This window comes from Cervus elaphus, chromosome 18 (assembly GCF_910594005.1).
Source record: "Cervus elaphus chromosome 18, mCerEla1.1, whole genome shotgun sequence".
NCBI lineage: Eukaryota > Metazoa > Chordata > Mammalia > Artiodactyla > Cervidae > Cervus > Cervus elaphus.
In genome coordinates this window covers 93,484,052-93,511,681 of record NC_057832.1, presented here as the reverse complement: position 1 = coordinate 93,511,681, position 27,630 = coordinate 93,484,052, and the positions used below count along the sequence as shown (strand labels likewise).

The window sequence follows — 27,630 nt, the reverse complement described above, 5'->3', positions numbered from 1 at the left end:
ATTCCTTTTTTGTTTTCCAAGATATGAGCATCTCCAAGATGTTTTCTTACAACTTTCCAAGATGTGAACATGGGGAAGCCTGGCTTATCTAAATAAGCAGATGGGAACAGAACCTTTGTCACAGTGGTATCTCTCACTGTCTCAAAAATTTTTTCTAATTCCTGAGTCAGATGCCCCATAAAGTGATATATCTTATTATTATTTGGTCATTTTGTAACTAGAAGGCTAAGTCGAGAAGGCTTTAGAATTGGAGCCTTCTACAGTTATGCTGAAAACAAAAAATTATGGAAACCATGTTACTTTCAAAATATGTTGTTTTGCGTGTACCCCAATGTTCATCGCAGCACTGTTTATAATAGCCAGAACATGGAAGCAACCTAGATGCCCATCAGCAGACGAATGGATAAGGAAGCTATGGTACATATACACTATGGAATATTACTCAGCCATTAAAAAGAAATCATTTGAATCAGTTCTAATGAGATGGGTGAAACTGGAGCCCATTATACAGAGTGAAGTAAGCCAGAAAGATAAAGACCAATACAGTATACTAACGCATATATATGGAATTTAAAAAGATGGTAACAATAACCCTATATGCAAAACAGAAAAAGAGACACAGATGTACAGAACAGACTTTTGGACTTTGTGGGAGAAGGCGAGGGTGGGATGTTCAGAGAGAACGGCATTGAAACAAGTATACTATCAAGGGTGAAACAGATCACCAGCCCAGGTGGGATGCATGAGACAAGTGCTCAGGGCTGGTGCACTGGCAAAACCCAGAGGGATGGGATGGGGAGGGAGGGAGGAGGGGGGATTGGGATGGGGAACACATGTAAATCCATGGCTGATTCATGTCAATGTATGACAAAAACCACTACAATATTGTAAAGTAATTAGCCTCCAACTAATAAAAATAAATGGAAAAAAAAATGTTGTTTTGCCTCTGATTGTAAAGAACCATACAGTTGCAACAGGAAGAATTTCTGTCAAAACCTCACTGTCACGTGTAAAACAGATAGCTAGTGGAAATCCGCTGGATAGCACGGGGAGCTCAGCTCAGTCAGTGGATGGGTAGGATTGGGGAGGAAAGTCCTAAAGGAAGGCAATGTGTGTACACGTATAGCTGATACACTTCATTGTACGGAAGAAACCAATGCAACATTGTAGAGCAGCTGTACCCCAATAAAAAAATTGCTACATAAATGCCTGCTAAAGAATGAAAATCGGGTTAGAGAGAGCTGTTAATGTCTACTTGCTTTCAAGTTTGAGGCTGAAGAGGTGAATTCTGTCACTACTTCAGTGGGAAACTATGAGGAATCAATGAGGCTCTGCTATCATTTGGCAAATAGCAGACTTTGAAAATCTGTTTGTTCGAGGATAGATTTAAAAAGTGGTGGAGGAGGGACTAAGGGAGACCTATGAAGAGATTCTATGATATTGAAATCAAATATATTGATTTTAGTTTTTAAATTTATGATAAACACAGTCTCCATTGAAAAGTTTGTAAAAAATGAGGAGTTGTCTGAGATTAATGAAAGAGTTCTGGGAGAAATCAGAAGGATTAAAACTAAAAACCAGCAGCTAATCGATGCCCACATTTTAGGTGGTGATGTACAGAATGAGGAGCTTCCCAGGTGGCTCAGAGATAAAGAACCCGCCTGCCAATGCAGGAGACGTAAGAGATTCGGGTTTGATCCCTGGGTCAGGAAGATGCCCTGCAGAAGGAAATGGCAACCTACTCCAGTATTCTGGCCTAGGAAAGAAATCCCATGGACAGAGAAGCCTGGCATGAGTCAGATATAGCTGAGCGACTGAGCATGCACACACATCCAGAATGACCACTGCTTCAGTCAGTTCTATAGAAGAAGAAAAGTTACTGAAACACAAATCTTTTTTTTTTTTTTCACTGAATATAGCTTGCATACAGTATATAACTTCCGTATATAACTTTCACAAAATCAGAAGTTTAGGTTTTACATGTTGTTATAATTACTTAATTATTTCATACACCTGCAACATTTTAGGAGTCATTTTTCATGTTTTTCTTTGAGTCAAGTGTGAACTGAAAGCAGCTCACAATGGCAGATACTAAGGAAAGAAAGAAAGTATCCAGTAAAACAAAAATCTGCTTTTCTAAGTGTGAAGAGAAGAGGACAAAACAGATGAACAGAGCAGAAATAAGAATAAAAGTAAAAAATACAACAAAAGAAGCATTTTGTGGAATTTGAAAGATATTAGTCTGCAGATACACAGACTTCCCACATTTCAGGAAGTTTAGTGAAAACAGATTTTCATCTAAACATTTCTTTCAAAATATTTTTTCAATTCAGGTTGTGTATGTTGCTTCAGATATCTCCATAACACTGAAGTGTAGAAGTCAGTAGAGTTACAGCTACAGAGAATTGATGGGAAATTGTACAACTTGAGAATTCAATATACCTCCAAGAAGTTGTTCATGAATACAAGCACTGGAAGAAAATATCAGATTGGCCAAACCATTCAGGTTTTTCTGTAACAACATCTTACCAGAAAAAGCTAAACCAACCTTTTGGCCAAACCCAGTATTATAATATGGGTGAAGATTCAGAAAATACACAATTCACTTTCCTAAAAATATCTAAAGGGAATTTCTGATATTGGAAATGTGACTGAGTGTGCACTGCTGTGTGCTTCGTCACTCAGTCGTGTCCGACTCTTTGCAACCCCGTGGACTGTAGCCCATCCAGGCTCCTCTGTCCGTGGGGTTCTCCAGGCAAAAATACTGGAGTGGGTTGCCATGCCCTCATCCAGGGGGTCTACCCAACCCAGGGATCGAACCCAGGTCTCCCACATTCTCTACTGTCTAAGCTACCAGGGAAGCCCAAGAATACTGGAGTGGGTAGCCAATCCCTTTTCCAGGGAATCTTCCTGACCAGGAAGCGAGTAAATGAGTGTAATATCTCAGAAATATCAAACTTAAAATATAGACGAATTAAAGAGCATAATGTTAAGAAACAAAGGTAGCTACATCTAAATTACTGTTACAAAATATTTTGACTCAAAGAAAAACTTGAAAAATGATTCCTATAATAGGTTACAGGCTTATGAAGTAATTAAGTAATTATAACAATATGTGAAATGTAAACTCCAGATTTTGTGAAAGTTATATAAGGAAGTTATATACTGTATGTAAGTTATATACAGTAAAAAAAAAATGATTTGTCTTACAGTAGGTAAAGAAAATATGGGGTCAGTGATGTCTTTGAAAACTTGTGAAGTAACTAGTATAGATTAAAAATAGGATGCCAAGGAATTTTTAGTAATCATATAGCAGAAGACAGAAATACGTATGTAAAATTCATATACATATATGAATTTTTAGTTTAAATGAGTTAAATGGACCTAGTGACAGATTCTTGGAATGGAATAAAAACCAAAATCCACATGTGAGACATACCACAGACAAAAGGCTAAAACACAGAAAGTAGGATGACAGTGTTAAATTCAGACCAAGTTAAATTCAAAAGGAGGATTAAATATATGAAAGGATTATACTTTTATATCAATTACAGATATAAGCATTACTATAAAACGAGGGGAAGCAACCTAGATGCCCATCAGCAGACGAATGGATAAGGAAGCTGTGGTACATACACACCATGGAATATTACTCAGCCATTAAAAAGAATTCATTTGAATCAGTTCTAATGAGATGGATGAAACTGGAGCCCATTATACAGAGTGAAGTAAGCCAGAAAGATAATGACCATTACAGTATACTAACACATATATATGGAGTTTAGAAAGATGGTAATGATAACCCTATATGCAAAACAGAAAAAGAGACACAGATGTACAGAACAGACTTTTGGACTCTGTGGGAGAAGGCAAAGGGTGGGATGTCTCAAGAGAACAGCATCGAAACATGTATATTACCTAGGGTGAAACAGATCACCAGCCCAGGCTGGATGCATGAGATAAGTGCTCAGGGCTGGTGCACTGGGAAGACCCAGAGGAATCGGGTGGAGAGGGAGGCAGGAGGGGGGATCGGGATGGGGAATACATGTAAATCCATGGCTGATTCATGTCAATGTATGACAAAAACCACTACAATATTGTAAAGTAATTAGCCTCCAACTAATAAAAATAAATGAAAAAAAAAAAACAAATGAGGGTGATTTATCAAATATGTACCTGAGAGAAGATAAATAATAAACAGGCAATGCCTCAACTTGTCTGCTGCTCAACGCGCTTTCCTCTCTCTCCCATACCATTAGTAGTCTTTGGTTGCAGATTCTTAGAGATATCTAAGTAAATGTCTTACACCTATCTTAAGTAGTAGCTTTGCCAGAATTTGAGGCGATTAGCTTGTTATTTGGACTTCCCTGGTGGCTCATGGTAGAGAATCTACCTGCAATGCTGGAGACCTGGGTTCAGTCCCTGGGTTGGGAAGACCCCCTGGAGGAGGGCATGGCAGCCCACTCCAGTATTCTTGTCTGGAGAATCCCATGGACAGAGGAGCCTGGTGGGCTACAGTCCATGGGGTCACAAAGAGTCAGACATGACTGAGCGACTAAGCGCACACAGCACAGCTTGTTATTTGGGAATACAGTTGTTCTTAAGTTCCAGAATGTGAATTTTAATGTGATATAGTGGAAGGACTACCTACTAGATTGTAGAGACTTGTGTTCTCTACTCCAGATCGCGTTCTCTTTCTGGGTGGCCTTAGGAAAATCAGTTTCCACATCTGTGGACTTCGTAGTTAAAATTGCAATCTCAAGGGCTCATGCATAACCCTCATCTCTCAATAGCAGTATGTTTCAAAGAATAGTCTTACATTTCCTTTCCAGTGAAGCTTAGCTCTGGGAGTAGCTACTTGATTTAGTGAGAAATCATAGTCTCTAGTTTCCAATGTATTATTGGAATTATTGGAATGTATTACTGGAAATCCTCACCACATAATTGAAACCTATAATTCTAGCAAATGTAACAATATTTTGTTCCCTTGGTCAATTTTTACTGGTTAAATAAATACCTTATAGAATATTATGACAGTACTCTCAAAAAGTAAATCTGTGATGTTGAAAAATACAACAATTCTATGTGTTATTACATAATATGTATCTGATATACATGTAAATAATATTTGGAATTTGGAATGAAATTATATATTTTATCATGTTCCATTACAGTTTTGAAGCTGCTTACTATTTTTTTTTTCCAATCAGCTTTCAGTTTGCAGTACATGTTATTATATTGGTCTCTTTTCTCTAAGTAGAAATGCATGAAATATAGAAAAATACCATTACTTATACGAACCAGATGTTTTTGAGAAGGTTAAGAATTTCTTTTAAAATGTGAATAATCACTCCCTAAATAGTTTCCCAAATTATTTTTTGCTTTATTATTTGTTGTTTCATTTTATTTTTCCTGAATTTTCTTAGCATTTTGATGACCTTTTGGTGAGAAAGTAGATTCAGTGATCTATAAGATATGGAAAGAAAAAGAAAATCTAAGAGTAGCAAAAACCCTAAGTGTCTCAAGTTATTAGATTCACTGTTCCCAAACCTAGCTTTGAGTGTTTTTCCAAATTAGAAAAAGTCTCCTTACAAAGTAATTCATATTTTCTGAGAAAAACTACAAACACTGGGAAAAAAAAAAACTTTAAGTGACCTGTAATTGCACCCTGCTGTAATAACTACTGTTCTGTTCATATGAATAGTGTTTACCCAAAAAAGGGCACTCTACATTTTCTTAAATCTTTTCTCTTCATGTTGTAATACATCTTAGAAATAATAAAGAATTGTGCTGCTAGGAACATCAGGGTGCATGTATCCTTTTGAATTAGTGGGTTTTGTTTTGTTTTGTTTTTCAGATATATACCCAAGAGTGGAATTTCGGGTCATGTGGTAGTTCTATCTTTAGTTTTTTGTGAACCTTCCATGCTGTTTTCCATGGTGATTACACCAGTTTACATTCCCAGCAACTATGTAGAAGAGTTCCTCTTCTTCACATCCTCTCTAACATTTGTTGTTTGTGATCTTTTTGATACTAGCCATTCTGACAGGTGTGAAGTGGTACCTCATTGTGGTTTTGATTTGCAGTTCCCTATTAACTAGAGGTATTGAGCATCTTTTCATGTGCCCATTGGCCATCTGTATGTCTTCTCTGGAAAAGACGTCTATTCAAGTCTTCTGCCCATGTTTTTAATAGGGTGACTTGGTTTTTTGATATTCAGTTGTATGAGCTATTTATATATGTTGGATATAAATCGCTTTTGGTCATTTGCAAATATCTTCTTCTATTCAGTAGGTTGTCTTCATTTCATATTGATAGATAGTTTCCTTTGCTGTGCGAAACCTTGTAAGTTTAATTAGGTCCCATTTGCTTATTTTGGCTTTCATTTCTTTTGCTTTAGGAGATAGATCTGGAAAATATATTGCTATGGTTTATATCAAAGGGTGTTCTGCCTGTGTTTTCCTCTAAAAGTTTTATGGTCCCAAATTTATATTTAATGTGACTAGTTTTTAATGGCTCTTCTGTTAATAGTTCATAGAATTTTGGCCAGAAGGTCATCAATTTGGGAAATGCTGGATCATAGGCATAAAAGACCTAATTGTAAATAGATAAACAAAAAGTGCTTTAATTTCTGAGCAAGGTTTTAAAAAATGCTAACATTTAATAACTTATATGCAGATTATATGTTATGATTTTAAACTTGGGCAAACAGTCTTCTGATAAAAAACTAAAAGATAAATTTAATGCAACCAATATGTAAACTTTTTTCTCATGCAGGTTAGCCAATACACCTTTGCTATGTGCAGTTATAGAGAAAAAAAGTCTGAGCCACAAGAATTAATGCAGCTTGAAGGATATACTGTGGATTACACAGATCCCCACCCAGGTAATTCCTAGTTGAATCACTGCCATGCCTCTCCTGTATTCATGAAATTCTCATAAATATCCTGTGTCTATTTTCCATTCAAACTCCGTTCAGTAAATGGAACATATTTCATTAATATACCTAGATAAGACTTGATGGGATTTAAATTATATCTTTATGAGGTTACTTAGTTCTAGCCATAACTCACCGTGTCTGTTAACTTAGTGAAAGGATGAAATATCTGAAAGATACTATAATACGGAAATTATATGAGAAGTATCAGCAGTGCTTTCAGAAACTTCTGTACTGAAAAGCAAAAAGGTACAAGAGACAGAAATAGGGAAAGAAATGACTAATGAATTACTACCATATATTATATTCTACTAATTTTCTCCCTAACAATGGATACTTATATTTCTCTCCCTCCCTCCTAATGTATTAATTCTGGGTATAGTACTGGATACTCAGTGTCTGAGATTAGTGAGTGAGTGAGTAAATGTATGATTATGTGGAGATTAATAAAATTAATCAGTGAGGTGAAGAAATATATGGATTTCCCTGGTGTCTTAGTGCTAAAGAATCCACCTGCCAATGCAGGAGACACAGGTTTGATCTCTGGGTCAAGAAGATCACCTGGAGAAGGAAATGGAAACTCACTCCAGTATATTTGCCTGGGAAATCCCGTGGACAGAGGAGCGGGCTACAGTCATGGGATTGCAAAAGAGTCGAATATGACTTCACCACTAAACAACAAAAAAGAAATATATGTATCTGCTAATAAATAGAATAAGAAATTAATATAGAGAGATGAAAAAAGAGTCAGTGATTATATCCACTAATAAATCACTTAAAATCCAAAATATCTTCCTTGTGAAAGAGTTTTGCAAAAGTAAAATACTGTACAATGTAAATATCATTTTAGTCTTACCTGTATTGTTTTCTGCTAAACTGGTCATATCTGTCTCCTACATATAGAATGAGAAATGTGCTAACAGAAAACAGGAGTGTTTTCTCTGGCATGAAATACCAGACTTTGCTATGCGTTCTTGTGTGTGTTGCAGAACTCTGCTGTGTTATAAACTTTTTCCTAGGCTATTTTTAATTTCCAAAGTGATATGGAAGTATAAATCTTTCTCATATCCTTTCCCTTCAATTCTTCAATTGTGGATATGATTCAAAGGCACTGAGCTGCAAATAGCAGATCAGTTCTTTTCCATGAGACCACTTAATGAATGAGGCTACAATCTGTCAACTGTGTGAATTTTTAGCAATGCTTTTTTCCCTCCACAGGCCTTCAGGGTGGGCATATGTTCTTCAATGCTGTTAAAGAAGGAGACACTGTAATATTTGCCAGTGATGATGAACAGGATAGAATACTGTGGGTTCAAGCCATGTACAGGGCCACTGGACAGTCTTATAAACCTATTCCTGCAATTCAAGCCCAGAAGCTGAATCCTAAAGGAGGAAGTCTCCATGCAGATGCTCAACTTTGTAAGTTTTGTTGAAAAATAATTTGATTATCAATTAATAACCTTAATAAGATATAAAATTGTCTGAGTCAAATTTGCTCAGTATTGTAGTTTACATCATTACCTGATTCCTAATTGAATAAAAATAGTTCATTTTCATAGTCATAGAATAAGTTATCTAGTTTTTCACATAAACCTGGAGTAAATGGTGCGTGTGGTTTTCAGTCATAAATTTGCCAGGCCTTGGGGTGTCTCTGGGAGTCTCAAAAGCATAAGAGTAAGTTTATCTAAACTTAATATAATTCTAACTTATATGTTCTATTGAAATGAGAAGCATATTGCAAAATCAAATTGGCATTGATAAGATTCCAGAACACCAAAACAATGAACTGTTGCTTTTTGGAGTTGTTCTTAACAAACCAAGAGAATACTAGGCCTGTTTTCTGTTGTAAGTCGGGAAAACAAAAGTCATCAAGGCAGCTTTCTTTTTCTAAATACCTTTATATTCATGTCACTTTCTGTATGCTAATTTAAATCATTAAGAACTAAATTATTCATTTTAATTTGGAAGTAATTAATTGCAAGTTAAGTAATAATGGTAGAAACATTTTCAAACATAGCTTTAATAATCATTAAACCAAAATGTTTTAACTTGCTATACTCCTTTCCAAAACTTCTCTGTTTTCTCCTATAATGTAATAAATCAGTTTGTCTTTAACTGTAAGCTCAAATCGTGACTTTTCATTCAACACCCTTCATTCTCAAGCTTCATCTCCAGGAGAGCAACATTCTGACTTCTCTTACTTTTCATGCATCAAATAACTACTTCCTGTTCTGTTTAGACACCCACTAGTATTACATTTAGACATCTTAAAGGCACTTTAGGCCAAATAAAGATGGGATATAGGTTCAACCCATCTCCTGCATGCTTTAGGCTTCTTAGTATACACCTTTAAATTTACCTGATCCATCTTCAAGTGATTATGGTACTTCATACATAGTACATGCACCTCACAATTGTAGACTTCTGTATCTCCCTTCCTGGCTTCTGTACAATTCTGGTCATGCATCTTACTTCTACAGATATTATGAATCCCACAATACATTGATATTATTATTATGCATGGAACAGTCAATTACCTTTTAAAGAAATGTAAATAATAAGAGAAAATATTATATCCTCAAACATGTAGTTACCATTCCTAGCACTCTTTATTCACTTATAGAGATATTTCACCTCCTGAAGGATGTCCTTTGACTTTTCTTGTAGTATGTGCACAGCTTTTAGCTTTTTTGTGTATGTCTTCATTTTACCTTCATTTTGAAAAATGCTTTTCTTTCAGTTCTTTAAAGACTTTGCTCTGCTCTCTGCTAACTTGCTTTTTCTCTTCCCTGATGAAAAATTTTTCTATTATTTTTGTTTCTTCTTCTGTACATAATGTGTGTTGTGGTTTGTTTTTCACCCCCGCCCCCAAGCTGCTTTAAAACTTTTCACTTAAACACTGGCTTTGAGCAATTTAATTATGATGTGCTTTGGTGTCGTTTTCTTCACATAAGTATTCTTGAGTTTTATTCTAAGACATAGTTAAAGTACTCAAAAGAAATGTAATCCTTTCAGGTTTAACTTTTAGGTGGAGCCACGTAACATCTAGTCTGGGTTCCCCTGGTGGCTCAGTGGGTAAAGAAATCTGCCTGCAATGCAGGGGACCCAGGTTTGATCCCTGAGTTGGGAAGATCCCCTGGAGAAGGAAATGGCAAGCCACGCCAGTATTCTTGCCTGGGAAATCCTATGAACAGAGGAGCCTGGCGGGCTGCAGTCCACGGGGTCACAAGTGTCGGACACGACTTAGCAACTAAACCACCACCACCTGGACGCCAGCTGATGAGCAGTGAAAATTGAAGTTTCACCTTCTGGCTGTTGGAAACGAGCACTGTTCTAGTCTCTGCGTGTGTGTGGGCACTGTTCCCTCTAATCCTTTGCGGTGGTTCTTCCCCATCCTCATATTGTTGCCTCCATCGAGTGAGGTGGTCAGTATTCATTTGAATACGGGGTGGGGTAGCGGGAGGAAACAATAATCTTTCCTGCAGATTTCAGCAGCCTTGAACCTCCTGAACTGTCAACTCCCATCTTCTCAGCCCAGAGAGACCCTTAGCCCTCCCTGAGTTCTTCTTCCCAGAGCCACCACTTTGAAAGTTTCTCCCGGCATTAACCTGAGGCAGCTAAAAGGCTCGTCTCTTTGGTTTCCCCGCCTCTCAAGAATCACTCTGCTGTGTTGCCGGATGTCCAAAATTTTGAGAACTTTCTTAAAAGTATTTTTTAATGATTTTTTTTAGTTGTTTCAGGTAGGAGGGTTAATCTGCTTTTAATTACACTGTTTTAATTACACTAACCAGAAGCAGAGTGATTGTTTTCTTTGTTAGAGCAGTATTTCTCAGCAAGACTGTCATTTTGGGCTAGATAATTCTTTGTTTCAGGGGTCAGGGGGAAGGCTGTCCTGTGTATTATGGGGTTAGTATCCTCCCTATCTCCTACCCACTAGATCCCTGTAATAATTGACTCCACTGTCCCAGGTCTAACGACCAAAATTTTCTCTAGATGTCAAATGTTCCAGGGGACAGAGACAAAGGTGGGGAAGGTTACTGCCGTTTAAGAACTGCCAAGTTGCATTGTCTTGGAAAATATTTTTATGAAAATGTCTCCCTCATTCGCTTGTGTTCCAGTATTTTTTCCTTCACATCTTGAGTATAAGGAATACCCAAGACATGTACTGGTGTTATAAAGGATGTTGTTGTTCACTGGTGAAGTCGTGTCTAACTATTTTGCAACCCCATGGACTGTGGCCCGCCAGGCTCCTCTGTTCATGGGACTTCCCAGACAAGAATCTGGGAGTGGTTTGCCCTTTCCTTCTCCAGGGGATCTTCCCAACCCAGGGATCAAAGCTATGTCTCCTGCATTGGCAGGCGAATTCTTTACCACTGAGCTACCAGGGAAGCCCATGTTATAAAGGATGTCAAAGTGGGAAGACAAGTGGTTGGAAAGTGCTGAATCAAGAACATTAAAATCATGACTTCCTGATATGGAATTAATAAAAAAAAAACTGATAATCAGTTTAGTAAGAGAGCCATATAATGTCTTCCCAGCAAAATCTTTCTGTTAGGTAGCAATTTATTGTCAAGGCAGTGTTGATCAGGCTAAGTGGAACTGAATTTTTTAGCCCCTTGATTAACTTGCTTTAAAAAAGCTAAATTTGTTCTAAAAATCCAAACTGTTCCAGTCGTGTTAAGAGGTTTTTTTGTATTTACTCACAGACCCTGATGTTTTATCTTTAAAAAGGAAAGGAAAGAAGAAAGAAAAATGTATTTCTGTCTCACCTAAATGAGATACTGACCATGACCTTTATCAGAGATGCCATTGAACTGATCCAGAGAGTAGTTTTGCCTTAATTTTCCTCTCTTCCTTGACTTCCATATTATTCCTTTCTCTCTTTCTTGATCATCTCTTGGAAAGACAACTTCTAGAGTCATTAGTGTAAACTGAGAAAATGACATAAAATTAAAATGACTAGAAATAAATGTTTCTAACCCATTTAAATATGTTTTTCATTTCTTTGCTGGCCTATAGCTGGTAAGGGTAAGTATTTTTATGACTTTTTTTTGCTTTACCATATTAAAATTTTTATAATGATAAAATTTTTTCAAGTAATATCATGATCTTATTTACAGTATCATGATACTGCTTTCTAGGCAGGACTGGAATGTTTACATTAACCTTGTCATTTAGGAAACAGAAATGCTTAGTTTTGCCACAACAGGGAAGTAAAAACAACCTAGTATCTCTCGTCAATGTGAGCATAAAGGAAATTGCTATGAAATTGTTACTATAGCTTGAAAAATGCTCTGTAACGTTAAGTGAGAAAATGCTAAATTATATATGTGATATTATTGTGACTCTGATAAATTTTTTTTAATATAGGTAGAATTATACCTAAAATATTTACAGTGGATCAGTTTAATTAGAGGGATTGGTTGTTAATTCATTGCCTCTATTTCCTGAATTTTCTTTGAAGTATCTATGTTATAACTTTAAAAAGAAAAGCTCATTTTTAAATCCAACCGTACTGAATGGTTAGGAATAATCAGAACAAAATAATAATTATAAAATCTAACTTATTAGGAACAACCTTATTATCTTTTTTAAAATATAAATAATGGTGTGTATTTATAGATTTATCTGATAAGTGGATGTATTCTGCTTCCCTGTTTCACTGACTTTTAAGATACATAGAAATTCTAAGGAAAAAAGTGAATTAAAGCAAGGCTGAAGGAATGCGATCCAGTTTTTGTGCTTCAAACTGTGCACTGCCTTTTGCCAAACTGACAGACATTGTTTGGTTAAACTATCCTTCATTGTTATCCCCCAAAAAAAGATTATGCAAGCACCTTTTAAAAAAATTTTCCTTTCACCTAGGCACAAACATAATATATTGTATTTGTTACCTAATACAGTACAGTAATAGCTGACTTTCAATAATAAATCAGTGTCAAAAATGAACCTGAGTACTTAACTTCTTTTCAATGTTAAGCCAAATTTTTAAAAAATTTTTTAGTCAGATTGTAAACTATTATTTAATTTTTTAAGCTAATTCTCCTCGCTGACCCTAGTAAGTTAAATTTCACCCTTCATTGGTAAAATATGATGAATATATTATTTAAAATAAATGTTTAATTATAGGTCTGTATGTGTTGATTAAAATTGTCATCATGTAAAAGTATCATTTGTTATCTGCTGCAGAAAGTAAGACGTATAAATCTGTACATTCATTTTTAATGTATTTACCAAAACAGGCCAAAAAACTATTTGAGTTAATAATAGAGATGTGAAAAGACTCCTCAAGAAACAGTATCTACCAACTTTTTCTCTTAGGTCTTCAGCTTAAAACGTACGGGAACACACCAACCAGATAATCTACATAAAATTTTAAAACAGCTCTTCCTATTAAAGGCTATATGTGTGCCGTAAAAAGGGAAGTGGTTGTTTTTTGTGTCACTTTTAACTTGCTGTGAATCTTCAAGCTAATGAAGGTTGGGAGCTAAAAGGAAAGTTTAATTGGAGTGGGAGGTGGTAAATGGAGCTACAGGCAAACTCCTAAACACAGGGTAATTCTAAAACAAGTTGTTGTATTTCCAAAGATTCATTTGCTACTTCGTTTAGCTCAAGATTTTGCAGAAGAGACAACCTCTCAGCTAGTAACACGCTCTTATTAGTCCTTTTGGTACCTGGGTCCCAGGCCTGGACCCCTGGGCACATGAGTGGTCTTAGAAGGTGAATGAATGGCCTGATCTTCAGTGGCCTGCTCTTCTTCTTCTTGCCCTTTCCCCCAACTCTCTTTTACCTTCCCTTTGCTCTGTTAATCCCTAATCTCTCTCACACTGTGAACAGCAGAAAAAAAAAAAAAAAAGGATAGAAAAGAGGAAAAACATTCAGCATCCTTGAAATTAGTTGCAAAGGAAAGAGAAACATTTCAATTAATTTTTTCCTTTCTCACATTCTGAACTCTGACTTAGGTGCCCTTCCTAGGATTTGGGTTCACTGTGGTCAGCTCCCAGCAAATAGCCCTCCCAGCATAGTGGGATCTGCCAGCTTGCTAATAGACCTCACATGGTTTTCTATGCTAGCTATTTTCAAGTCAGTGTTAACTGTTTAGATTGATACTGTGAGCCTACTTATTAATCTTTTCTCTTGACTTCTGACAGCTATTAATGAAAAACTTACATTTTCAGATCCTATTTGAATAAAGCCTCTATCATTTCTTAAATCTGTTGTAAATAGTAATCTTTCTCAATTCGAGTTTTATTCCATCCACTTTTACCATACCTGGTGATAGTACTACCTAAGGACGCTAAAGCATGTATCCAACTGTTGCCATAGAAACTCCACCAGCATGCTCATTTACCATGTCTAACATCTGTACTTAGTCCATAGGTTAATCATCACAATTTATGACAGTTGTACAGTACATTGTTTCATCTCATATCTCATCGGTTTCTTTTGATAATTTCCTTATATTATTTCAGGAGACAAACCAAACTACCATTGAAGATTTGATTAGTGCCATGAATAACTTTCTGTTTAAGACTAGTTACCATAATTTTGTGTTATGATGAGCATTAATTGAAGATAATCAAGTATAACTCAGTTTTAAAGCAAGCCTCTCAAGCCTTGGATTTGGTTACATAATTGATTGAAAGCATGATTTCCATTTAATTCAATTGATAGCTCTGTGTTACCCTCATAGTTAATTGAAGATATGTTATGCCAAGAGAAAACTATATGGAAAATATCATTTTATAAAAATAAGAAACTAGATATTTAATACTAGCTATTTTCCTTTTTTACCTTGGTTCATGAGAGGATTTTAAAATGAAATGTTTCCTATAGAGAGATCAAAACTGTCTCCTTTATAATTTATTTTTATTCATAAATTCATGGAAATATAGTAAAGTAGTACATGGTGAAGTATGTTTGCATAAAATATTTTGAATTGTGCTGATTAGACATAGAAAAGAAGTAAGTACTCAGGGTCTTTACAGCCTGTGTTTGAAAATGGGATAATCCCAAAGAGAACATTTCCCTTTCATCGAATTTATAGCCCTGGAGGGATTGTAGGGTTTATTTTCTTTTTTTAATAAAAATTTTAGTGGATTTTCCTCTGTGTTTTTTCACTGTCAATGTATAGTCTGTTTGTGGCTTGAATTGTTATTGTAAATATTATTTTTATTGGAAATAGTATTTGCTAGAAAAGTACTTATCCATTTATGTGTGTAATTTGGAAAAGCTTATCACATTAAATAATATATGAGTTATATTTCATGAGAAAGATACTTCATAAATTCATTTTTTAAAATATTTAATTACAGAAATGAACTACTGACTCAATTTTTTCAATTTTTTTATATTTTATTTAAAGACTGTACACCTATTACTTTAAGAATTTCCTTCTACAAACCTTTATAGTAAAAGGGAAATTATGGATTTTTTTTCTCTGAAATCTGTTGCATATCATGTTCTCAACAGATAAACTGTTAATGGGCGTTATTTTTAACATCTTGTTATGAGCTTCTCTGGTGAAAGAAATAATGAATAAAATTCAGCAGATGTTTTTTAAAACTATAATTTCCTAAAGGTGATGCTAAAAACTTTTTTTTTAACTCAGATAAATGGAGAGATGAAGATTCTAAGATAAATTCTTTAAAATACAAAATCTGATTTTATAATGTGTGCCTTGCAGTTATCAATATTCTGCCTCCACATTTGATATAATTTCACATTATCATACATTTAACTTTATATTAAAAGGCAATCAGACATAAGAATAAATACAGAAGTTGGATTGTCTCATTTCTCAGTTTAGGAAAAGCAGTTTAGTTCAGTGTTAAATGCAACTAATTCTAATTTACCACATGTAATGTATTTAATCATTCAGATAAGCAATTATTAAATGCAAAAGAGTATATATGCCACTTCCTTCATGGACAGAACCTAATACCTCACATCGTTGATGAGTGGCCATTCATTGCTTCCTTGCTGCATTCACCTTTTGATATCCTTCATTGATGTGAGGTATAAATTAGTTTGTGTATCTTTTTTTTTTTTAACATGTGATTCTGAAGACCCTTCAGCTTGAATTATATACTTCTTCCATCCACAAATATGGCTGAAAGTTGAACTTGACATGGATCAATATGATCTGGGCTAAATATCTAAATGTGACTGATTATGTTAGCATCATGTCTACAGATCAATATTGAGTTTTATTATGAGCCAGACCCTATAATTGGGTGTAATCAATAAACTTTTGTCTCCTTTCCTATTGCAGTTTTAGGGTTGGACCATCTAGGTTTTTAAAAACTACATTTAGCTTACATTTAGGACTGTGCTGCTTGTGATGACTAGAAATGAGATCTCTCTGTGAATTTTAAGGAACAATGGAGGCTTAGCTCAACCATTGTGAGGAGAGCCCACTTTTATCTTGATAGCTGGTTGCTTGCCCAATATGCGCAACATCTCTTACGGAGCTAATGTAGTAACACCCCAGCACTCCTTTGGGGTGGTGTGTGGCTCGCTGTCTCTATCGTTAGTAAAGAACTCACATTGAAGACTTTGACAAAACATACCATTAATGAAGGCAATCATAAAAGCTTGCCTTTTGATAAACCCGCAGGGTCTACAGGCGTTGAAAGATGCAATCTGTAAAGAACAATAAATTTGGGCCTTTGATTGAAGTGCCATTTGGGATGTTGTGCTTTGTCTGCATATTTGCACAAGCATGATGTTCCCTTTTTCATGTCCCTTAAACTTGAAGCCTGGAAGCATTCATTGCCATTTCTACATTAAAGTTGGTCCCATTAAGAGCTCCCTACAAAAAAAGGCTGGAAGTGATCCAGCTGAAGCAAGTGTGTTCATTTCTGCCCTAGTTTGCCATTTGGAAAGCAGGCTTCTAGCCATCGTTGTCTTTTTTTTTTTTTTTTATGAATAGACCTGGGCTGTTTTCCAGCTCAGTAAATATATACTTAAAATGTATCAACTTTTATTAATATTAGGGTGGGTGAGATTATTTCTGTGGTAGATATTTGAAGTAGCTGTGAATGAAAATATAATTCCCTCCTTCCAACTGATTGGCAGGTTTTTCCCTATCATTTTTATTTAGGCTACAAAAAATATTGTATTTTATGGTTTTTGCTGAATTTGTGGCCTCTTACTTTATGTAGTGCAGAGTATTTATCTGTTATGATGAGACATTCATTTTGTGTTGTTCAAAAGCCTTATTTGCTATTATTATTAAACCAGAAAAATAAAGGTCCATGCTCTTCTGAATTCACAGATGCAGACCGTTTTCAGAAACATGGTATGGATGAGTTTATTTCTGCGAACCCCTGCAAGCTGGACCACGCCTTCCTGTTTAGAATACTCCAGAGGCAGACTTTGGATCATAGACTGAACGATTCCTATTCTTGCTTGGTTAGTACAAATCTATCTCATCCCCTATAGATTAGAGTGAGAGATTTTTTAAAGTGAGAAATACTTGTTGTGAAGCAGCCTTTTATCCCTGACTCATTTAATAACTATAGTTGGAGTTAGGGATAAAGGATTCCAATCGATTGCTTCCCAATTTGAAAATTATACACTTGAAGATCACTGCTGTGCCACTCAATAGCCGGGAGAAAGGACTCGAACAGACGCTGAACTGTGGTTTCTTGGTCCCTCTGGAGAAGGTGGGATGAAAATAGAAGGCTTTACTAAAGACTAAAACAATAACCTCTGTGATAGGATTTACTAACACCTAGACAGACATTTTAAGGTTTAAATTCTGCTCACCAAATGGTGATACCATTCATGTCTCTCTCTCATTGCTACAAAGACTACCTAAGTGACAGGGGAGAGAAACCCTGTAATAAACTATATGATGATGACTTGTGTAACAGAGGAAAGCTTTAGTTTTATCTAACCCTCCAAAAATAATTGGAATTACTTTATTTAAAAAAAGGCATTAAATTGAGTAGCTAAACTGCTACGTTGTGTTTAAACCAGCCAAATTTAGGATGCAAGGTATATTTACAATTAGGAGGGAAGGAATCCTTGACTCCTTAGAATGTGTGCATTACACTATAGCCTAAAAATCTCTTGTGCCTTTAAACCCAAGGATTTATTTTGTTGGTAGCAATTCCTCTGAAATTCCTCTGGCCAGAATCTCCATGTTTCTATCACCACTTAGTCTCTTGGCTATTGAACATGGCAGCTGCATGCAATAAAGTTACACTCTCTTTAAGATTTTAGACAGAACATACTCTAAGCTCATCAGAGATGTTTCAACAGACAGGAAGAAATGGAACAACTTACTGCCATGATCATACTGATGTTCATTAATTTATGTATAGACTCACTATTAAGTACCTGTTATTCAGCATGCAGTTGTATAGCTTAAACCCAATCCAGTCCAAACTTTATAATTAGGGAGTAAAAGAAGTCATCACAAAACCCTCATCCTTCTTTCTGGGGACAAGCACACATAGATTGATCATCAACAGGAACGCTTTCCTCTTGGATTCCACTCCATGGGGTTAGTTCTTAAAATGTCAGAAAGTCATTTTGATCATGTGGATGACCCCACAGACATGGAGTGGGGTCCACATGTGGGGTCCACACCCCACATGGAGTGTGAGGAGAACTCTACAGTGGATTACACTGTACCTCGAGGGCAGGTGTGATTAGAAAGAGCATTTGAGCTCGTGATGACCTTGGATGTTAACTTGACTGAGAGGCTGATCTGCACTGTGGTCTTGAGCAATTCACTGAACACCTCTCAACTTTAGCTTCTGTATCTGTAACATGGAGTCATAATAACTAGTATGCATGATAGTTCTAAATATTAAAGATATATAGAGCATGTCTAGTACAGTGCCTTCACCATCACCACAGTATTATTCTAGTGTTTTTTTCTCCTCTTCCTTCTTTTAAAATTTTTTATTGAATTTTAGTGCATTTTATTTTTATCTCATCTTTCTGCATTTCACACTCTTTTCCACCTCTTTCGTGATTATACTGCCCCTTTTGAAAACTCTGCATCCCCCCTTCTTTCTCTTTTTTTATCTTGAATTAATCCATATAATCCACTGAAATATTTTGTAAACCGACTCTCCCTAACCTGGCCCTGTCTTGTTAACCAAGCGCATATACCGACTCTAACATCTCTTTTCAAGAGAACCAGAAACTATTGCTGTAAGACATTAACTTTGTTATATTTGTCATTGAAAGACAGTAGAGTGATAACAATACCAAACTATTTAAATACCCAAATAATAATTTAAATACCACTGCTAAAACTTACTGAAATTCTCTCAGTTCACTTTATACAGTGCTTTTGGAAACTAGGTGATTTCAGTTATCGGGTCTGCTTTGCCATTTTCTTTTTAATTGATTCATATAGAGATTGAAGTTTGTTGGAAGGTTATTCTTTGCAACGCACATTTTAGATACCATGAATAAATTTGACTAATTGTGCGTGACAGCGGAAAAGAGCAGGTTGCCCCTGCCTTGCTTGGCAGTAAAGAAAGGAAGGTGTTAAGCTGTCAGTGGCCCAAACCAGTTCCAAAATTGATGGCATTTGCTGTTTTAAAAACAATAGGAAACATACTGCTAATAGAAAAAAGAAAAAAATTGTCAAAAACACTAACGCATTTTCTGCTTACAATACCTAATAGGGCCTGCAGAAAAGTGAATTCTGGTGCAGGAAATATAATAATTTTTTTCTGTTGTTGTTCTTCCTTTTGCAGGGCTGGTTTAGTCCTGGCCAGGTCTTTGTGTTGGATGAGTACTGTGCCCGTTACGGCGTGAGGGGCTGTCACAGACATCTCTGCTACCTTACAGAGCTGATGGAACATTCGGAGAACGGTGCTGTCATTGACCCAACCCTGCTCCATTACAGCTTTGCATTCTGTGCCTCTCACGTGCACGGCAACAGGTATTTTTACTTGCAAATACACAGTGAAATGTGGAGGGTTGAACTTGGGAAGAGAGAAAAATGTGCTTTGCTATCATCACCTAGTAACAGATTTTAAACAGCAAACACTTCTTGCAAGAGGGAAAAAAAAAACCCACAAAGGAAAAATGTACATCAGTATGCTGTTGATTTAGGTGGGCTGCACTTTATGTGTCTTTTTGCCATTAAAACCACTTGAAATCCAGAGAGAGTATCTGTAAGATTAGAAGGTGCCTTTTAGTTCTTATGTACCACCTGGTACTAGGATCTGCCTAGCTTGAGTGTCCTCTGGATTTCTATTGTAATGCATATATATGTCTGGGTAGGGTTTGTGGGCAGGTTTGTGAATACCTAATGATTCTTGCTTTTCCATGGTGGAATGTGTTCATTGATAAAGCGAGATAATAATGGGTTGATGTAGGTCTCTTCCCAGCCCCTTCCCTGATCCACACTTGAAGAACGGGTATCCCTTTGTAGCATTCTGAGCCAGTGAAGTCACCTCTTGTTTTACCAAAATAACAAAATAGCATGTAAAGCAGGCCCCCACAACTATGTATCTCTTAAGTCTTTGTTTTATATTATTTACTCTCTTCTGGCAGTCTCTTTCCAGGGAAACTTTGCTAGCAGGGGCTCCTCCCATAAAGGAGGTAGCTCTTACCATTGTACCTTGCCTCAACCGTTCTTTCTTTGTTTTCTTTATATATTTATACATATATGTGTGTGTGTGTGTGTGTGTGTGTGTGTGTGTGTCTTTTGGCTGTGTTGGGTCTTAGTTACAAGCTCACTAGTTTTGACACACTTGGGCTTGGTTGCCCCCAGACTTGTGGGATCTTAGTTCTCCAGTTAGTTAGTTAGTTAGTCAGTTCAGTCGCTCAGTCGTGTCCGACTCTCTGTGACCCCATGAATCGCAGCATGCCAGGCCTCCCTGTCCATCACCAACTCCTAGAGTTTACTCAAGCTCATGTCCATCGAGTCGGTGATGCCATCCAGCCATCTCATCCTCTGTTGTCCCCTTCTCCTCCTGCCCCCAGTCCCTCCAGCATCAGGGTCTTTTCCAATGAGTCAACTCTTCGCATGAGGTGGCCAAAGTACTGGAGTTTCAGCTTCAGCATCAGTCCTTCCAATGAACACCCAAGACTGATCTCCTTTAGGATGGACTGGTTGGATCTCCTTGGAGTCCAAGGGATTCTCAAGAGTCTTCTCCAACACCACAGTTCAAAAGCATCAATTTTTCAGCACTCAGCTTTCTTCACAGTCCAACTCTCACATCCATACATGACCACTGGAAAAACCATAGCCTTGACTAGATGGACCTTTGTTGGCAAAGTAATGTCTCTGCTTTTTAATATGTTTTCTAGGTTGGTCATAACTTTTCTTCCAAGGAGTAAGCATGTTTTAATTTCATGGCTGCAATCACCATCTGCAGTGATTTTGGAGCCCAAAAAAATAAAGTCTGACCAGGGATCAAATCCACATCCCCTACATTGGCAGGCAGATTCTTAACCAACTAGACCACCAGGGAAGTTCCCATCTCCCTCTGTTTTATTTCGTTTCTTCCCACAAGCCTAAGCCTCACAACATAACAGAACAATAATACTAACTATGTGAGGGAGGGCAAGTTACTTCATGTAGTTGTGTCTCCACTTACCTGTCTCTAAGAAACATAGAATAGTATCTCTCTCAGAAATCATCAGTTGTGATAGAGATTCATTAAGCACTTAGAACATGCCTGGCTTGGGAGTGATGAAAAGAATGTTCAGTCAGTTCAGTTGCTCAGTCGTGTCCGACTCTTTGCGACCCCATGAATCACAGCACGCCAGGCCTCCCTGTCCATCACCAACTCCCAGAGTTTACTCAAACTCATGTCCACTGAGGCAGTGATGCCATCCAGCCATCTCATCCTCTGTTGTCCGCTTCTCCTCCTGCCCTCAATCTTTCCCAGCATCAGGGTATTTTCCAATGAGTCAGTTCTTCGCATCAAGTGGCCAAAGTACTGGAGTTTCAGCTTCAACATCAGTCCTTCCAATGAATGTTCACGACTCATCTCCTTTAGGATGGACTGGTTGGATCTCCTTGCAGTCCAAGGGACTCTCAAGAGTCTTCTCCAACACCACAGTTCAAAAGCATCAATTTTTCAGCACTCAGCTTTCTTCACAGTCCAACTCTCACATCCATACATGACCACTGGAAAAACCATAGCCTTGACTAGACAGACCTTTGTTGGCAAAGTAATATCTCTCCTTTTTAATATGCTGTCTAGGTTGGTCGTAACTTTTCTTGTAAGGAACAAGCATCTTTTAATTTCATGGCTGCAGTCACCATCTGCAGTGATTTTGGAGTCCTCTCAAAGAAAAGAATGTTAAGGGATAGTTTACATTTTCTAAGTATGATTATCCTGTCAAGCTACCTTTCCATGGTTCTCTTCATCTTCCCCACAAAACGCCTCTCACCATTTCCCACATTTGGCTCCCAGCTCCTCACTTTGCTGGTGAGCTTACTCGGACTGGATCTCCTCCTCCAGCTTCACCCTCTTGACTCTCATGGGAATGTCAGCGCTGTGGAATTCATAAGTTCCTGTGCTTCTGGTAAAGGCTGCTCATTTTCCCCAGTGTAGGCATTTCAGCTCTCCTCTTTTTACTTTATTTTTTTTTTCTGTCACTTCTTTTGTTAATAATTTCTGTTTCTCTAGACCCCAAATGTGGCATGGTGTTTTGCCTTTATATCTGTTCTTGAACTTGCTCTCTCGTCCTGAGAATTTTTTTCTACTTCAGTGAAAAATTCTGCCTTGGTGCTCTTGCACTTTCCACAGCTTTAATGCTGACCTCTCTTTATACAGATAATTCCAGATAAATTATTCTCCTAAGCTATAGGTCTCTGTCTACAGCTAGCAGCTTGACTATTCTGCTGATGCTTTAAAGTCTCCATGTTGAAAATTAAATCCATCATCTCATGAAGCCAACTCCTATACCTCTCTGAGCTCCTAGCAGAGTGCCTGACAAAAAGTAACACCCGAGCACAAAATCTAAGTATTCAGTAAACATTTGATGAATGAATGAATGAATTTATTATTTGTGTTAATGTCTTTTCCAGTAATGGCCTATCCATCTTCCATTTGTCTTTTCCTTTTATTTCCCTGGTGGCTCTGCCTGTATTGTAGAGACCTCAGTTTGATCCCTGGGTGGTGAATATACACTCAAGAAGGGAATGGCTACCCCACTCCAGTATTCTTTCCTGGGAAATCCCATGGACAGAGGAGCCTGGCAGGCTATAGTTCATGGGGTCACAAGGAGTCAGACACTATGAGCGACTAACACTAACTACACAGTTTAATCATTTTTCCTGTTACCCCAAATTAAACCCTCTGCACGCAGCAAACTTTGAAGGAGTGGGTGAGATGCCAGGGCAAGCATGAGACAGTCGGGATAACCGGATGACTAATCTTTGATAGGCAAAGTTAGGGGCTGTTGTAGTAAAAACAGTTTCTTCTCTCTCCAGGCTCTATCTTAATTCCTCCTGACCAATGGGTATCAAAAGCTAGGCCTCCAAGTTTAGGCAGCATTCTGAAATGTAAGAGGATGAGAAGGTTGCAGTGAAATAGACAAACTCGGGAAGCATAACAGGATCAGCATGTTTTAGTCATTAACACAGAAAGGTGAAATTAAAGTGAGAACATTAAGTGGAAAATTTAGCTAATGTGCCCCCAAAAATGCATGTGTTTGAGACACATGTTAATGGAAAGTTACTGAGGTAACTGGGAGCTCCTGCCAGCACATGGGAGGCATCATGATTTAAATCTGTAGGTTTCCGTAGTTACTTCTATTCTATAAACTATTGTTTTTCTTATGATGGTACACTGTAAAGTGCAATGTAAGGTATGTTTATATGTTCACGCATTTATTATACTTACTATTACACATTAAGGGCTTCCCTGGTGGCCCAGACTGTAAAGAATCTGCCTGCAATGCCAAAGACCCAGGTTCAATCCTTGAGTCAGGAATATCCCCTAGAGAAGGGCATGACTACCCACTCCAGTATTTTTGCCTGGAGAATTCCATGGCCAGAAGACTCTGGCAGGCTGCAGTCTATGGGGTCACAGAGAGTCAGACAAGACTGAATAACTAACACTTTCACTTTTCATTACACATTGAATCCATTTCCCAGGTTAAAATGTGTACTTATGCAGGTATCCCTGGGTGGTGTTTTAGAATAGTCTGTTTCAATAGTCAATAGTCAGTTTCTGATTCAGCAGTTAGGTCAGATATATCTTAAGAAAAAAGAAGGAGTATAGGTTTTAGGGAAATTTGAACCTCAGTTTAGGGTAAAAATGTTCCAAGATGACCTTAAAGGCATAACACTTACTATAATGTTTAGAGTCTAACAGATGTCACTCAGAAATGTCATGCTGTCACAATGAAAGAATTAAAAGAGACAGAAGATCTCTACTGGAACCTTGGCTCTGAAACTTGCAAACTGAGCCATGTTGCACAAATCATCTAACCTTTCTGAAACTGGGCATTATCATATAGAAAAAGGGAAATACTAAGGTGAAGATCCTGGGTAATTATAAAGTACAATATCAATATTGATTGGACATTATTCTAATATGTTTCCCTTTGGCAGCCAGCCAGAAGCATGTGAATTGTGAGAGGAAGAAAAATGTGAAAAATAAGGAGTTATGCAGGGCTTCCCTGGTAGCTCAGCTGGTAAAGAATCTGCCTGCAATGCAGGAGACCCTGGTTCAATCCTAGGGTTGGGAAGATCCCCTGGAGAAGGGAAAGGCTACCCACTCCATATTCTGACCTGGAGAATTCAGGACTATACAGTCCATGGGGTTGCAAAAAGTTGGACACAACTAAGTGACTTTCACTGCAGGCTCAGTCGAAATATTTCAGTGTGTATGTAATTACACTCTTAATTTCTTCACTGATAGAACGTTCTGAATTTTAGCAACCTCCTCTTGTGAAAATAAACTTCTTTCATCCCTGTCTGTGGCGTCAATTAAAAATACCGTCAATGTCAAGTCTACCTTTTCTACAGCATTGGCCAGATTCTCTCTTGATCATTTTTCCTTCTGTCAAGACACAGCCTCAAAGAGTCACTTTGCTCTGAGGCACCTGAACTGCCTCTGTCAAAAATTCGAAAGAAAGGAAGACTGTCTTTTGTTCAGGATGGACACGAAGGACAGCAGTGCTGTCTGGCTCTGAACCGTCTCCAGGAGTCCATCCTGTCACAAGGCACTCAGCACCGTAGGCGTGTGCATTCCCAGCAGACCCAGCATCTCCGAAGAGCACTCTGAGTGTTTCAGGAGTAAGAGAATAGAGTTCAACAGACGAGATCTGGCTGGTACTAAGATCATAGGAAGAGGGAGAAAAGGAAAGAAGACAGAGAAAAGTGAGTCAAGGACAGAAGCCAGCCCACTCCTGCAGGATCAGCTTGCTGCCTCACGTGGTCGTGGAGAACCCGGCACCACACTCAGCCTCCGCGCCACTCAGGACTGTCAGCGAGGAGAAAAGAGACTCTCAGAGACAGTGCCTGTCGGGTGGAGCTCTAGGTCGATGTGTACGGGCTTAGACAACCTGGTTTTGTAAGTCAGGCTGAGGGTGAAGAAACTAAAGGAAGAGCACAGTGTCCCTGTTTCATATCAGAGACGCAGCGGAGACGCTGCCTCTTGTGTGATCTCGTCGGGCCATCTTTGAGCTGCTGTCTACCCAAATAAGGCCAGCTCAGCTGTGCAGGCTTTCACGTCCAGGAATGACAATGCGACTGCAGTTTATGTGTAAAGCAATCCCTGCTTTCTGTGGATTCCAGATCATACCACAGAGTAGGACGCAACCTTCACAGGTATCAAATCATCATATCATGATACCTCCGTCTTCAGAGACGATGACATTTCCTCTTACCTGTCACTTTGGAAATCATGCCTCCACTTCCTGCCTCTCATTTTAGAGACAGGGGTGCACATTTTGAGTCAAATCATAGAAAATTGCCTCAAATAGTCTCATTGAGAATTTTCATTACCACGTCTTAATTCTGCTCTTTTGATATATGACTTAGAGAAATTAAGTGTAAGTATCACACCCATTATGAATCTAGAGACTCACTTCTAGGACAGGGGAGCAAGCAGATAAAATATCATAGCAAGGTGAAATTTACACCATGTGGCTGACCTGACGGATTTTATCCCAGGTGCTGCATGTGTAGAAGCAGAAAGGACAGTTAGTGATGAGGGCCTTTTAAATACACACTGAGAAACTATTATTGATTCTGTCAGAAACTATATTACAACCCAAATCTGCCTCAATCAGACTTTCCAACAGAAATACCTATACTACCCAACCTAGAGTTCAGTACCAACTATAATTATGCCTTTTAAAATAAGACAGAGTCAGAAAGTGAGCAAGGAACAGAGAGATTTACTATGTTGGAAAGAGCACTGAGCTAGCAGTCAGTACATCTGTCTTCTTGCCCAGGTTCCCCCACTTTTGAGCTATTTTTCTTGAAGCAGTTGGTCCTGTCTGAGCCTCAGTTTCCCCATCTGTTCCTTGTGACTAATATCATCAATTTTGCCTACCCGATACAGTGGCTGAATAGGTCAAATATGATTATGTAAACACTTTGTAAGTGATAGTATATCACTTAAATATCAAGCAGTGATATTTTGCATAGGGTATGGTAGTTAAAGGGCTTCCCAGGTGGCGCAGTGGTAAAGAATCTGTCTGCCGATGCAGGAGATGCAAGTTTGATCCCTGAGTCGGGAAGATCCCCTGGAGGAGGAAATGGCAACCCACTCTAGAACTCTTGCCTGGAAAATTCCACAGACAGGGGACCTGGAGGGCTGCAATACATGGGGTCACAAAGAGTCGCACACAACTGGGTAACTGAGCACGCACACACACACAGATTAGTTAATAAGCTCGGGGGCATTTCTCTGTAAAAGACGGACAGTGCCAAGCTGGACTTGATTGTGGTATCAAGTAGCTCACTCTACACAAGTCTCAAGCAGGAAGATGAGACTAGGAAAGCCTTAAACAGGTGCCTCACTTCATCTACTGTCCATGATCATTACAAGGAGCCACAGGGAGGTTCTGGGATCTCTTCCCCCACATTGCATCCCAGCCCCTCCTGTTGCTGGAAAGCCCTGAGGGTCTAACAGGGCAGCCACATGGACAGCCGAAGCAGGAACCAGGTACCCCATCACCCAGGGTGAGTAAGTTACCAGCTGCACCTTGTGGCCATAATTACCAAGGTCACCTAATCAATTTTCTTTCTTGTCAGTCCACACCATTCATGCACAGCAAACAACTTTTTTTTTTTTCTAAAGCAATGCATTAAATAGCCTACTGAACGTAACTCATTGCAGAAGAAATAAGACAAAGGGATTTTTCAGTATGCCTTACAATAGCAGTCCCCAAATTTTTTGGCACCAGGGACTGGTTTCATGAAAGATAACTTTTTCCACGGACTGAGGGAATATAAGCCATGGGGGGGGCGGCTGTAAAGACAAATGAAACTTCGCTCACTCGCCCGCTGATCACCTCCTGCTGTGCAACCCAATTCCTAGCAGGCTGTGGACCAGTATCATGGGTTGGGGACCCCCATGTTAGAATATAGATCAAGTTAACAATGAAGAGAAGCAAGAGCTGCTTTTCTGGTGTAGCTTTTCATAAGCTTAGGGCCTTTCAAGGCTTTTAGCATCTAAAATGTGGAAGAGAGTTTGAAGTCTCTAGTTGGATCTTGGTGTAGTTTTCTAACATACTAA

General features: G+C 38.0%; 1 protein-coding gene across 23 annotated transcripts in view; it reads left to right on the top strand.

Moving 5' to 3' along the window:
- Positions 1–27,630, top strand: part of CADPS2 (calcium dependent secretion activator 2) — a 571,224-nt gene that overhangs the window by 374,030 nt on the left and 169,564 nt on the right. For 16 of the 23 annotated variants that reach the window (XM_043872602.1, XM_043872597.1, XM_043872588.1 and 13 more), the window contains exons 10-14: positions 6,778–6,886; positions 8,156–8,356; positions 11,957–11,965; positions 17,217–17,353; positions 19,666–19,853. In XM_043872602.1, the coding sequence (XP_043728537.1) occupies positions 6,778–6,886; positions 8,156–8,356; positions 11,957–11,965; positions 17,217–17,353; positions 19,666–19,853 (644 nt within the window). The remainder of the gene's footprint in view (positions 1–6,777; positions 6,887–8,155; positions 8,357–11,956; positions 11,966–17,216; positions 17,354–19,665; positions 19,854–27,630) is intronic. The other 7 variants (XM_043872603.1, XM_043872601.1, XM_043872591.1 and 4 more) reach the window with 1 other exon arrangement.